The sequence below is a fragment of the Falco rusticolus genome, chromosome 8 (genome assembly GCF_015220075.1).
Source record: "Falco rusticolus isolate bFalRus1 chromosome 8, bFalRus1.pri, whole genome shotgun sequence".
NCBI classification, from domain to species: domain Eukaryota; kingdom Metazoa; phylum Chordata; class Aves; order Falconiformes; family Falconidae; genus Falco; species Falco rusticolus.
Genome location: NC_051194.1, coordinates 46,631,597 through 46,645,754, shown reverse-complemented (window position 1 = coordinate 46,645,754; position 14,158 = coordinate 46,631,597). Strand labels below are relative to the sequence as shown.

Here is a 14,158-nt window from a genome sequence, read left to right as displayed (position 1 = left end):
CATACTTAATTTAGCTTGCTCTGCAGGTTTTGTGATTTTGACACATGCTTCTTAAATAATTGTAGTTTTAACAGATGATTCAAATGAATCTTCAGTTTGGAATATGAAAGCACCTATAAATCCAGAAGGAAAGGAGTTTGAAAAAACAAGTGTGCAATTTCATCTACTCAGAAATGTTTTGAGGGATAGAGTTGATAAGCGTATAGTACTTTGACCCTATGAAAAAAATAGGGTAAGTATATATTGGCAGTGGAATATTTATCAGCAATATCCTTTTGTTGATACCTGCTCCATTTGTTGTGCTAATACAACTGTTAGCAGGGCTGTATTGTAAATGAGATCACTCTATGACCTGAATTAAAAATACTGCAATAACAGATGGTTGCAGGCTGCGGGATGGGTACAGGCATGAGGAGGAAGAAAGTAAATTCTCAGTTGGTCTTTGCCTCTAAAGCCAACAAGTTATGTGAACTATATATTGACCTGCTTTGTGCTTTTTAGCTCTTTAAAAATGATGTATTCTTCTCTACAAAAATCAAGGAGTTTTGAAATAAGGGAGAAATAAAAGAGTTTTGATTGTAAACATGAAAAATACAGCTGCCTCGCCACTGGTGATATCTTAATATTCTTTAAGAGATCATACTGAATCATCAGTTGTGAGTAGTGGCCATGTTAAGTAATGTCTGCTTATGTATCTGTGTTGTTCAGTGCTGGTAACTGCAGAATTTGAACTCTAGTCCAAAGAAGAATAAAAGTTCTAATTTTAAGTCCTTTGTCTTCATACAGTTGGTTTGCAGACGCACAAAAATCATTCAAGGAAGAAAAAACTTGGGAAAACTGCAAAATGTTATTAAAACTACATAAGCAGTAGTGTATTACTGTTGAGATCAGACAGACATGTTACTTGGTTAACTTGTGGAACTTAAGTTACGGAAACCTGAACTTTGGAAGAGGCTCGTTATTAACACATTGCATCTCAACATAAGGCAATTTGAGAAGTATGTAGATAATACCCAGTTACTGCAGGAGAATATTAGGGCTGTTATTGTCGAAGTGGATAGCAGGTTTAAAAGGAATTAGAGGAGTTCATGGGCAACAGGGTCTATATGTGATATTAAAATGATTGTGCAGGATTGTACTCTCTAACGTCCCTGACTATGTGTTTATGGATCTGGGGGTGGCATCAGAGATGTGGGCAAAAGAAATCAGAGTTTTGAGTGTTGACATTAACATCTACAGCCACTCCAAGAGTTGATACGCTGGGGTGGATGGGCTATTGGTCTCTGCAAGGGGAGCGTTTCTCATCTTCTCATAATGTAAATTCTTCTAGTAACTTTTCTTACTTGGGGAGCAGCAGAGCCTTGGCAAGCTCACTTAAATATGAAATAAGAATAGAGTGAAAGTCAAGTGAACTTCTAAGTGGAGGGTGGGGGGAAAGCCTTGTGAAAAACCTGATACCATTTTGTGGGACCTAGCAATGAGTCTTGCGTTCTTACCTCTGTAATGAGACTAAAACCTACTGAAGCACATCTTCTTAATACTAACTGTAAAGTACTTGAGTTCAACATCTTTGTAGGAGCAAAAATATGGGGAAAGAGTCGTTAAAGTGGAAGTAACTTTCTAAAGGAGGCTTGCCAAAAATGACCTTTCAGAAAGAACAGGCAAAAGGGGCAAAGCTCTTGCAGCTGGCATGAAAATTGCTTAGGAACAGTGTATTATGGGCTCAGAAGACATGTGGATGTATCGGTGACCTATTGAAACACTCAGAGCAGTTAAGCAACCAAAACTGACATGCTTAAACCATATGATATAGGAAGAAAGCCTCCAAAATATAGAAGTAACCTCCATATGTGAAAATTATAGTCATGGTCTTTGACATTTTTATATGTAAAACCATAATAAAGTAGCTGTTATAATGAAAAAGAAGATCTTACCAGTGGATTAGAATGTCTTTTTATAGGTATTTAAAATGATCTTGGATCAAGTGGGTCTAGGCTTCATATTTGTCACTCATTTTTTGAAGATCTGTGGAGCTAGAAGAGTTGAGAAATTGCATACCTTTTAGCTTGATTTTTTTTTTTTTTTGAAACATAGCAGACTGAAAACTTACACAAACTTGAACATATAGATAAATAGATCATAGGGCAGAGTCAATATATTGTTTATAGATGAGTCATGCCTGTCAAATGGCATGGAGGGGATAATGCAATTACTCTAGTGTAGTTAGACTTGCAAGGTTACTACTAAGGTCTGTCAGAAAAAGCTTTCAAAGAAATGTCAATGGTGAAGTTCATCATAAATGAATTATTGATTAAAATGAAACTTTCAACAGAGGAACAATTCTCAAAATAGAAGTAAGTCATCAAGGAAAGTTTAATGGAACTTCTGCAATTGCCTCACCAATTTATCCTGGTTTCCAGATTCTGGACAGTTTAAACAGTGAGGGGACGAAGTTTAATTGCTAAAACAAAGTTAAAATTCGAAATCTTTTTAGTCATTGGGTAATCTAACTAGGAGGATAAAGTTGTATGAAGTAATGTGGTCACGCACATGAGGGGGAGAACTAGTAATTTGTTCTGCTCTGTAGGAAACTGAACTACGTGGATTTTTACTAAGACTGTGCAGTTGTAGTTGGTGTACCTGATGACACCAAAGAGTCATTTTTTCTTTCTTGTGTATATTAATCCTATTTATCTGTACATAAAAGTAGGCAAGAACATAAGCTATGTATGTTGCAATTTCTTGGCACTAGATGTTGATGATTTTCCAACAGAACTTTTGTTTGACTAAGTACTCCAGTGATAGCAACTCTGTTTTTAGCTAGTGTAAGCAAATTAGCGCACTCCCTGCCTTCTCTGGCTCATACAGAAGCTTAGTGTAGTAGTGGTGTACTTTCAGGTACAGGGATCATTCCTTCAGACTTTAACACACCCATCTTATCTCCCCATGGCTGGTTGCCAGTGGACCTGTAAATTGCCTGCTAAAGATTTAAACTCTTCCAGCCTGAGACAACGTCAGCAGGAAAAATCTTTCTAATCTTGAAACCTAGGGAGATGAATTTAAAGTCCAATTCTAATGTTAAATTCCATTTGTTGTGAGGGCAGACCGGCAAGCTTGTTCAAACTAATAGGGGTGCTAGACTCTTAACTCTAGGTTGCTATAGCCTTAGGTGTAGGCGTTGTTGGGGTGTACCTTTTAGAGACTAAGCTGTCACTTTGTAACCATGTTAATGTCTGCAGCCCTAAGGCAAGGGTTACATTTCAATTTCCTTTCTTGAAATCGTGTATTTCAAAGGCTCCCTAGAGGTGGTTGGGTATAGATGGGATGAGGAATGGATGACGGTGTCTGCTGTTCATGAGCACAGTTTCTGTCTTGTTTGGGGAACAAACTAGTGTATATAAATATACCGGAACTTGAGGTTTGTATGAATAATATAATATCCAAACCTTAATATATTAATGGGATCATAATCCCATTGGTTAAGGAGAACTCTGGCTTCAGGTAAGAACAACAGAGGAAACTTAAGTCTTTCATAATAGTGATTTAATAGTAACTAATAGCAGAGTGAGAAGAGGTAAAAGTAAGGACATGTTCCAGCAGAGCCCATTTTTGGCTTCACGACAACACAAGCACATGGCTTATTGTAGGACTGCTGAAAAAAGGTGAATGAAACTGTGATCTTAATGAAGCATTATGTTTTCTTCTGGCTTTAGAATTTATTTATCCAATCTGAGAATTTTCTAATAACTGGGTGCTTGGTCTGGATGTTTTATACGTTGACTGAATAGTTTTTGGTCCTGTGAAAAGTTAAATACTTGGAAGCATGTTTAAACCATAGAGTAAAAACAGTGGTCAGTTCTGCCTGTACATTGTGGTTTGAATCTAGTTGTTCATATCTCCAACATTCTGCCTTGGAGAACTGAATGGCAAGGTAGGTATCTGTTAATTTTCTTCTAGAAGAGTTTTGCCCTAAGTATCTAACAGTTAATGGTTATTGCTATTAAAATACAGTATTCTGTGTGGGATTTATTTCAATGACACGAATTCAGTCAGCCCTGTAGCTGGTGATCTTTAGTTATAGACCTTTCTGGTTTTATTTGACTCTGTAATTTGCTGATCAGAGTAAAGATATTAATGTACATTTACTAATCTCTTGCTTATAATGCTAGATATTAAGTTCGGTATGCATGTGTTCTTGTCAGAAATTCGTCAGAGGACCACAGCTCAAAGAAATGCTTCTACACCCCTGCCTGTAACTTCCAAACAAGGCTCTCCAAAAACACTGGTTCCAGCATCTCCTGTTCTGCAAAGAGACACGTCAGCTCTGAGCGGACCCCCAGAAAGAACTGCTGTACCATCCTTGCAGTCAAATGTTTTACCAAGACGCCCTGGATCCCCTGCTACTCCAGTGCCTGGAATGGGTAAACAGAGCACTTAATGTTATTTAGAGTTTATATTGTTTTCTCTGGTTACCAATAAAATAGGCCATTTTCAGACAGTACGGAAATGGCATTTCATTTGCAAATAGCAGAGCAGTTATCTGATTAAGCAGGAGTTCCATATTCAATTAGCCATAACTCTTTACAGCTGGCACCTTTTGATGCTGAAACCTATTGCCTGAGCTCATTTAACTGTTATGGCTTCTTTGTTTAAATGGCAATAAAACTTTGCAGTATTCTGTAGTCAACAATATAGCATACCTTTTTATGTTCTTGGTTTAGAAGAGCTCTACACTTATATAAATCAGGTACAGAGGAGAACACTTTCAGAATACATTCATGTTTCTCACTAAACCCTGCACATATTTTTTTAACATGCATCTTGACATTTACTTAAATTTTTACTCTAGGAGGTATAGTCATGCAATCTATACTCATAGATTACAGTGTAAAATACCAAATATACCAGAAAAGTTGTCTAAGCTGTAGCTGAATTCTTCTCTAAAATTGTATTGTTATTTTGGTACGAATCAAAAGTTTAGCAACAGGTTGAAATCTGGTAGAAATGAGTACTCCTTAAAATTTGGTTTCATATCCTGAAAATGCTTTTTCTTTGATTTTTGGATTAGTGTTCAGATGGCATGGACTTTGTTAAATAGAACATGAACTAAATTCCAATAGAAGGAACAGCATAATTTGAGAGTATTGGGTGGGAAGCATTGTTCTTATTCTCCTCATGGATGGTGAAGCTGTGTGTGGGTTAGTGCCGGGCCTTTCATTTGTTGCAGGATGTTTGGCAAGTTGGATCACAAGGTGAGAAAGGAGATGAAGTGCTGTCTTGAAAATAGAAAGGATGCAACTTGCCAAGAATCTTCTGAGCACCACTGTAATGTGGAGTAGCTCTTTGCTCTTCATACCGTGATCAAGAATATTTTTTGCTACCCAGTGTTCCTGATTTTTAACTTAAAGTTACTGAAGTATTACAAACTCTGTGTCTTTGCTTAATTTCCATGATACAATCTACGTACATATTGACACCCAGTCTGTTAACAGAAGGTGATGGGCAGCAGAATGTTAAAATGCCTCTTTGTATGGCCTAGTGTAGTGGAGTAAACTTGTCATGAAAAGTTTTGATCTCTTGTGCCTCTGTGGAATCCATTAAGCCTTGTTTTCTTTGTTAGTAGTTGTTTACCTGTATTATGAAACTGCTAAATTTGTTTTTATCCCTGAAGTGAACTGTATAGGCAAATTATCAGTAAGTTTTGATTATCTTGAGGTATTAGAAATAAGCTCCTTGCACCAGGAAACTGGTCATTTGGTTACAAACAATGTTTACTGAAACCTGCTTACTGAAAATTCTTTAATGAATTTAAAATCACACGCTCCTCCTTGTTTAAGAAGCTGGCTATATAATATAATACTAGCTATATGATAGTTTTAATCCTAGGGGAAGGTTCAGGCATATTGAATTAGCTGGATGAAATTCAGCCTTTACTGCAGAAATGGTTTAGAGGAAGAAGGAAAAGAATTAATGGACTTCCATGAAAGGACAGTTGCCAAGCCTGTTAATTAAAATACTCAATGTAGCTTTCATGATAATGCTTTCTAGGCATTTTTTTTCCTACTGGTAACTGGTATTCTGACCAGTTATATTATTTTGTCATAGATAGCAATGGAAGCCACTGCAATTGTCATTTAATGTGGAAGCCCTGTTTTCTGTTGAATTTCACCAAACTTTTCAGGCATATAAAATCTCAGTCATGTAGCTGTAGTGAAAAGTATGTGAATTCAATATCTGTAAGATAATATCATTGCATCTAAGTTTGTGCATAGCTTGCAACAAATATGAATAACCTTAATTATCTCTACTTTGGAGAAGATTAATAATTCATTTTCATTATACTATATTTTGTAGAGTAGAATCAATTTAACGTGTATTACCACAGAGCTCCCATATGTTTGAAAATTAATAACCAGCAGGTACTTGAGGGTTTGCCAAGCTTTGCAGAAATGACCAGTCTTTCTACAATGATTGCTTTTGATGTTTATATTAATTACTGGTGTCCATAACAGCATGAGAACTAAGATGGTTGGTTGGAGTTATTAGTAGGCAGGTAATTAAAGGTGTTCTTGGAGTGTGTTGCAACGTTTCATTCTGGGTAAATACTTAATTTTTACCTTGTTTATTGACTTCTGAAAACTTTTCATGTATCTGTGATACACAGATCAAGGAAATTTTGTTTTTGAATATGGGGATTAATGTATGTTTCAGTCTTGACCATGTATTCGCAAAATTATTCTATAGAGTTTTAATTTTATTGCAGATTATATCTTGAGATATTGATGTCACATCTGTGTTGGACTTGTCCATTCATTTTTTTTAACGGAAGTATTGGGTTTTTCATAATTCTCGTGAAGCTTTAGGAAGTGCATTTTGCCTGAACTCTTCTTTGGACAGCTTTTTTTGGAGTCTATAAATCGAAGCATTAGGTCCCATTTATGTTGCACTGAATTTGTTCTGCCTTGCTGCTGTGAGGGTTTTCTCAGTCTGGGTTTCCTGCCTGTTGACAGAATACGTAGTAACTTGGGAATGCATTCACTGATTGAGATCTGAATTAAATTCTCTTGTTTGTGAAAATGAGGGTTATTTTAAAAAAACATTTGTGTTGAGTGTTACAGTGTTTTGTGCTTGTTGAAGAGTTGTAAATTGCAGTATTTTCTGATCAAATTTTATTGTGCTTGTAAAGATTAGGACAATCTGTTTAGGTCAGTTATTCAGTATTGATGAGAGTTGTTATAAAAGGCTGTGCTGATAGAAGTATTGCAAGCTTACTGGCAAGATTAGTCTCATTCTGTGTACAACTTAGGACACTGCTGAGAATCTTTGGTTCCTACAATGTTTTTGACACTTGCTACAGAGGGTGGAGGTTAGCTGTACATGGCATTCAGCTTGAGGTTTAGCACAGCATAGCACATTCTGCTAAAAGTTACTTTTTCCTTTGTTGCTCGGGTCTGTGAAGATTGAAAGGTGGAAGGCTTGAGATGGTAACTCCTAGCAGTTACACTTACTGCTGTATTGGAACTTAAAGCCCATCTTTGATCTGTTTATCAAATAGTACCACTTGCAGTGTTGTCTTTGCCTGTGTCTGGTCTACTGAAAAGGTACATGTTACCTTCGGTGTGTATGTTTATGAAAGAGTATTGGTTGTGTTGGAAGCTATCACTGCATGTCCTGGTGCTGTCCCCAGCTAAGTAGCTGCAGGAAAGCTAAACTTGTCTTCTGAGAAGCTTGAAGTGTGCTGCTTTTTCCATGGTATTTTTCAATTAAATTCCTTCTGAATGAATTCAGCTTGCTAACAAACTCTACTCTCTTGGTAGTGCTTTTATCTAGATATTCTAAAAAATTATTTTTGCATTTCAGACAGTGGCGTTAGTTTGCCTTACCCTTTAGTGTCCTCCTTGTTTATTGGGCATTATGGGGGATTCTGTGAAACACATTTTCCCAAGGAAAATACTGGAAGCATACAGCAAATTAAAGGCTGTATCTGTGGTCACTAAAAGCCAGTCTTTTAAGCCATGCCTTCTATATAGCTGTTTTTACTGGGTATGGTGAAAATAACTATAGCAGGGGTCCTCAAACTACGGCCTGCGGGCTGGATACGGCCCCCCCAGGGTCCTCAATCTGGCCCCCGGTGTTTACAGACACCCCCCCCCCCTGCCCCCGGGTATTGGGGGGGAAACCAAGCAGCCGCAGATGGCTGCCTACCACTTCATCTGTGCGCCGGTCCCCTGTCTAAAAAGTTTGAGGACCCCTGAGCTATAGAATAGAACTCTTTCCTGAGAAAACATTGGTCACTGTTTTGCACCTTGAGAATTTTACTTCTACAAATTAAATATACTCAGTTCTTGCATGGTTTCAGATTACCATATGCTCATCTCTGTATGAAACCTGCTAATACTAGTTGAATTTTTTCTGTCTAACCTTCTTAACTTGAGCTTGAATAGGAGTTTGCATTATTACAAGTAATTTTGTTGGGTTAAATAGTGTCTTACCTGTCACATTTCATAATCTTGTTTTCAGGTGGCTTGAAGCTGACCATTTTGTCCCAGTTCTAGAGTTCTGAGGGGACTGGTTCATTGTCCTACTCAGATGTCATTTTCTGTGACCCCACTCCTGCCCACTTAATTATCTTGTGTTCAAGACTATCTATCTGCTATCTGTTTGAAAGTACTGTAACTTAATACCTCTTGCACTTGTGTAAAATGTGTCTTGGCAAGAAGTTTCAGATGCTTAGTTAGTTGAGTGGTCATATCTGAATGATTCAGGCTTAGTTTCTTAGCAAGTTATTTTGCTCTTTATGCCCAGCATCTTCTGTTTTAAGGCTGGAAAGGAGGGTAGACATAAGAACTCAGAGCTACATAAATGGAAATGGGCAGCTTGCAGTGGTCTTGTACAATAGACCAGATGTCTGTCCGCAAAGTTTTAAAACAAGTTTGTGCCACTGGTCTACTCTTAACTGCCATGTGTGAACAGAGGTGAAAAAGGTAGTACTAACTGTTGCTGTTACCTGTTTTCAATGGATGTTCTTGATGGTAGTTTGTTAAATGCATGGGATGAAAAATTGTATCTTAATAATGGCTTTCTGGCTTCTTTGACTAAACATAAATCTGAAAGTATCGAACTTTCCATTATACGTGGGATTACCAAAATGCCAAATGGCTAGGCAGGCCTAATGAGTAGACTGAATGCACACTGAGGGAATGATGATACAGTAACTACACAGGAATCAGTGGGTGCTTCTTTGGTGACCTCTTTAGTTCTACTGTTGTAATTGATTTTACAAGATTTATTGGTGTAGACTTGGTGTTGAATATGCAGTTGAGAGTATATGAAGAAAACTCAAATAAGGAATTTTTCTTTGCTTAAAAAGCATCTGTTTGTAAGTAATTATTAAATACTAATGCCTTAAGTTCTTTAGAAATTATAAATCTAATTACATATTCAAGGTGTGAAAGTAGAGTGATTTAATAAATGTATAAACTAAAGGAGCAGAAGAGGACCTTTCAACTATTGTGGGTTTAAAAATCTCACAGCTTTCCCAGTGGACTAAGTAATATATCCATGTGTATTAAGTGCAGTTATTATTATAATAGCATGCACAGGGAAATACCATATTACATACATTAATACAGTTGAAATTAAATTTGTGTCGTCTTAGGTCTCCATCCTCCAGGCCCTCCTTTAGCAAGGCCTATTCTTCCGCGAGAAAGAGGAGTTGTGGATAGAGTTATTGAATATTTGGTTGGTGATGGTCCTCAGAACAGGTAAAATGTTGTTAAGGAGACGCCCAAGCACTTAAGAGACAGGAAACTTCTTAACATTGTTTTTTTAAGCCAGCTGTGTCAAGGTCAAAAGAATTTGTCCAAAATTTTCCTAATGAACTGGCCTTTATCAGGGCTCCACTTGAAATCTTTTTGTAGGAAAAATGGTAACATTTTGGCAAAATTAGTATCTGCTTTAGATGATATTATAATGTGACACAAAAATCTGCTTGAGTGGGTGAATTATATTTTGAACTAAAAAAAATATATTTATCTTAGCAATTCAGCTTTATTACCATTATAAATGCTTTCAGGTTGCCTTCAGAACTGTCTAAACGTATCAGGGTTTCCATGTTAACCATGGTCACTTTTCACATTGACTGTATTCTAATGAAATAGAAACTTAATTTGGATGTTATTTTCTGACAATGCTGATATTAAAAATACGTTGAACTTTGACATTTAAATTGTAGCTAAGAATATTTCACTGTGCTTAAACCAACTTTAAAAACTATTGTTTAACGTACAGGTTTAGTTTGCTTTAAAGGATCATAATTTGACTGTGGAAATTGTTTTAAGAATAAATATCTAAGCTATTGGTCAATATCTAAGGTAAAATGCATCTCATTCAGTGTGTTATTATGTAGAGGTATGTAATTATATATTACTTCATATTTTCTAGGTATGCCCTTATATGTCAACAATGTTTTTCGCACAATGGTATGGCTTTGAAGGAGGAGTTTGAATACATAGGTAAGAACTAATCTGTGGTAGACTCTTATTAGTTGGCTTATGTTTTATAACTAACATGCATCATACTTCATTTTGGTTGCAGTTAAATACTTAACAGACACTGTGAAATGCCACTTTATATGGGAACAGTTTTATGGTAACTTATTACTCTGTATCTTAAGATTTGCTTCAAGACTTAGAGAAATACTTTATTGCAACCTTCGGGCCAAGGATTTTATGTGTAGAAAACTATTCAGTAGAAATAAGCCTCCTCCAGTACATCCCTGAGAATTGCTACTGGCTATGAATGGTTCTCAGAAGGGTTTTATACTGAGAAACTATCTGACATTAAAGTGTGCCTCTCTTACCGGAACTTAAACAAAATTTTGCTTTGGCAAGAAGATCTTCGGGAGGTATCGGAAAAGGAGTGGGAACAAGCCCTAGGGGGCTATATGTGAATTTATGGCTGACAGTAACTTAAGACAGACACAGCTCTTTATTGAACGCAGATGTTTTATTTTGCCTCCTTTCTACCACAAGTTTAAGCTTGATGCTTAAGAAATGAGGGAATCTTGGATAAATCTTTATTTCTTTTGGTTTTGCTTAATTTTGAGTGAGTATACAGCATTGTAAGAATAAACTGAACGTTTCCTGTGGAACCGAAGATAGATAGTCTCTATGTCATCTTAGCTCAAGTTCGCAGTTCAACTGTGCAAGAAATTGCTGTTTCCCCTTTTGTCTTGATGGGGCTAAATATGCATTTAACTATTAAGTGGTGTCCAGTACATCTCCAGAACAAAACTACCTTTTCTTACTTAAGCGCCACTGGAGCAGAATGCTACTCAAAAAGCAGAGTGAGACATACCTTGCAGAATCCATAGCATCTCCTTACTCAAAAGAGTGAGGAAAGTGGCATCTGTAGGGGGGGGGAAAAAACCCCTAATAATCTGCCAGCTTAATTATTTTCTAGGAAAGAATAGAAGAACACTGTGTGGCAACATCTGGAGGTGTTGAGTTGTGTTTTGTTCATTGTGGTCAAATCTTTCACAGTGGTGGGCAGTACTCATAAGTGCAGCAGAGCTGCAAGCAAACAGGTTTTTAAGGAGCAAATGTATACTGAAGTTAAAAATGGAGCTATATGGAACAGCTTGCATAATTTGATAGAAGTACTCTCAGGTACAGAGTCACTTATTTAATTATCTGTTTTTAGTATTTTGGACAGTCAGAATGTACTGTAGGAATAAAGATGAAATGTGACATTAATTAGAGAGGCTACTTATTAAGTGTGCTTTTGTATAGCATTTAGGTGTGCCTACTGCTTTTTCCTGAATCCTGCAAGAAAAACTAGACCTCAGGCTCCACGACTTCCAGACTTCAGTTTTGAAAAAAAGCAATCTACGGAACTGCCATCTGAAACTCAGCCTAGAGAGATAAAGCCCCAGGAGACTCAACAGACAGAAGGTATGTGCTAACCTCATGAAGTCTGCTCTTTTTTAATGTGTAATGAAATCCCCCCCATCATGTAGTGTTCTATTGGACAAGGTTTTTGATAAGAGTAAGAACAACTGAAGAACTCAAACCACTGGAACAAGCTTCAAAGTGAGGTGGTTGATGCCCCAAGCCTGTCAATGTTTAGGAGGTATGTGGATGATGCCATTAACATGCTTTAATTTTTGGTTAGCTCTGAACTGGTCAGGCAGTTGGACTGTAGTTATCATTAGTTCCTTCCAACTGTGAAAGTCTAGTCAATTCTAACTTCATAGTGGGTGTAGTTAATATTACTTCAGTTGTTCTTGTCCCTGCTTCTAGTGTAGTTGATACTATTGTCTTCTGTCAGTCTTCTGTCCTGTACCCTAAAATTTCTTCATATTAGACCATGTCTCATGCAAATGATGGCATGACTAAACCTTTCATGGTAATGTTACTGATAACTATTTCTGTAACGTACTTTTCTATCTGTTTAAGAAGGGAGTATGTTCCAAAGTGGTTAAATTTCACTGTGTTCAGCAGGTCATTTGATTGAGGTGTGTTGGAATTTTTGCCTTTGTTCCTTTTGGTGTTTTCCTCAGGGCAGGAAAATCTAGTAAAACTGCCTTGTTTAATTTCAGGGAGTTCAAAGACAAATTGTCAATTTGAATTTAACATAGTTCCTTTTGAGACATTTTATAGTCTGCAGATACAGTAGGCATCTGGTGTACAGCCAACAGGAAGATGCAGTGTTTTAAAAACCTCCAGAAACTGTAATTTCGAAGCAGAGAATCTCCAGTTAGATATGCTATTGAGTACTTAATGGGACTATGTTGGTTTAAGCAGGGATCATGGGGGAAAACTATTGAGTAGTGTACAGCCTTGAGATTCAGGCTAGAAACATGTCAGCTGTGGGAAACTGTCAGTGTGTAACACAGAGAATGTTTCAGCTTGATTATCTTTAACAGGGAGAACAACATGGCATTGGCCTTTACTTACTGGTGTGAGATTGGTAGGGAGGTCGTATCTGCCTGTAGCCATCTGTGGGTGGGGTCTGGTGCCTGTGTATTATAGGGAAAACTTAGCTGGTTTCTTTTAATGTGCTATAGGGAGCCCTTACTTTGTTAAAACTATTATTATTAACATGAAAGAAAGCCTGAAATCGGATGCATGAGCTTAAGATGATGGAAATGTTATCTTTGCCCTCAAATGATCTGATCATCCTTTTGCAGAGTGGAGGGTAGGTTAGTAGCTTCTTGGCTACTTTTAAAGTTAGAAGGTTCTTAAAGGAAGGGGTTGCTGGGGTCTTCAAAACTGCTTTTTTTCCTCTCTGTGAATCAAAGGGGGAAGCCCTTAAACATGGATATTCAGCTCTGGGGAGGTGTGTGCTTCAAGGGCTGCTGAGTATTATCTCTAACTGCAGTTTCTTAGAGGTTTTGGGAGAGGAGGGTGCTAATTAAGCTGGTATTATCATTGAAGGAAGTGTTTATTGAACTATGCCTTTAATGGGTCTGAGCTGCTGAGTCAGTTTATAGATGTTGTAAAAAATGTAAAACCTTAAGAATTAGTGTGAGATTTTTGTTAGGCACTTAAGATGTAGGAGTGAAAATTCGTTAGGCACTTAAGATGTAGGAATGAAAAATAACTTATTTTCTTGAAAGCACAATTTTACCAAGTATTTAATGATAAAAATAGGATGGTTTTATAGCAGAGAATGTGATTTTACAAATTCATTTTTAACAGTGAAAATTACTTGGTTTTGGTTGGTGTGGTCTGTTACTAATGTGCTGCTTTATTTAAAAACAACAAAAGAAACAACTGTGGGGTTCATTCCCCAGTTACCTCTTCCTGCTAGGAAGAGCAGGTGAAATTTTTCAGAAGAGGCATAAGAAATGTCATAGCAAGAATATAGAGAATATCTTCACTTACAGATGTAGACAAATACTAACATCAGGAAACCAACTTCATCACAATGTTGACAACACATTCAGCTCTTACCTGTAACTCATTTAAACCATAGCTGTATAGCTCAAAGAAACTGCAAGCTAATGTGATACAGAAGTGCTATAAATATTTTTTTACCAGTCAGCTACTTTTACTAATGAGTAGAGCATGAAGCTGAATCTTTTTCAAGTTGTGTGCTCATGCAGTGACAAGCATGTTACATGCAACTCCTGTGGATAAGAGATCTGAAGAAT

General features: G+C 37.0%; 1 protein-coding gene across 6 annotated transcripts in view; it reads left to right on the top strand.

Moving 5' to 3' along the window:
* Window positions 1-14,158, top strand: part of LNPK (lunapark, ER junction formation factor) — a 55,203-nt gene that overhangs the window by 23,834 nt on the left and 17,211 nt on the right. For all 6 annotated transcript variants that reach the window (XR_005105745.1, XR_005105746.1, XM_037397385.1 and 3 more), the window contains exons 9-12: window positions 4,203-4,421; window positions 9,659-9,764; window positions 10,444-10,514; window positions 11,793-11,954. Coding sequence is in view for 4 of the 6 variants with exons in the window: in XM_037397385.1 (XP_037253282.1) it covers window positions 4,203-4,421; window positions 9,659-9,764; window positions 10,444-10,514; window positions 11,793-11,954 (558 nt within the window). In the remaining 2 variants the exon portion in view is untranslated. The remainder of the gene's footprint in view (window positions 1-4,202; window positions 4,422-9,658; window positions 9,765-10,443; window positions 10,515-11,792; window positions 11,955-14,158) is intronic.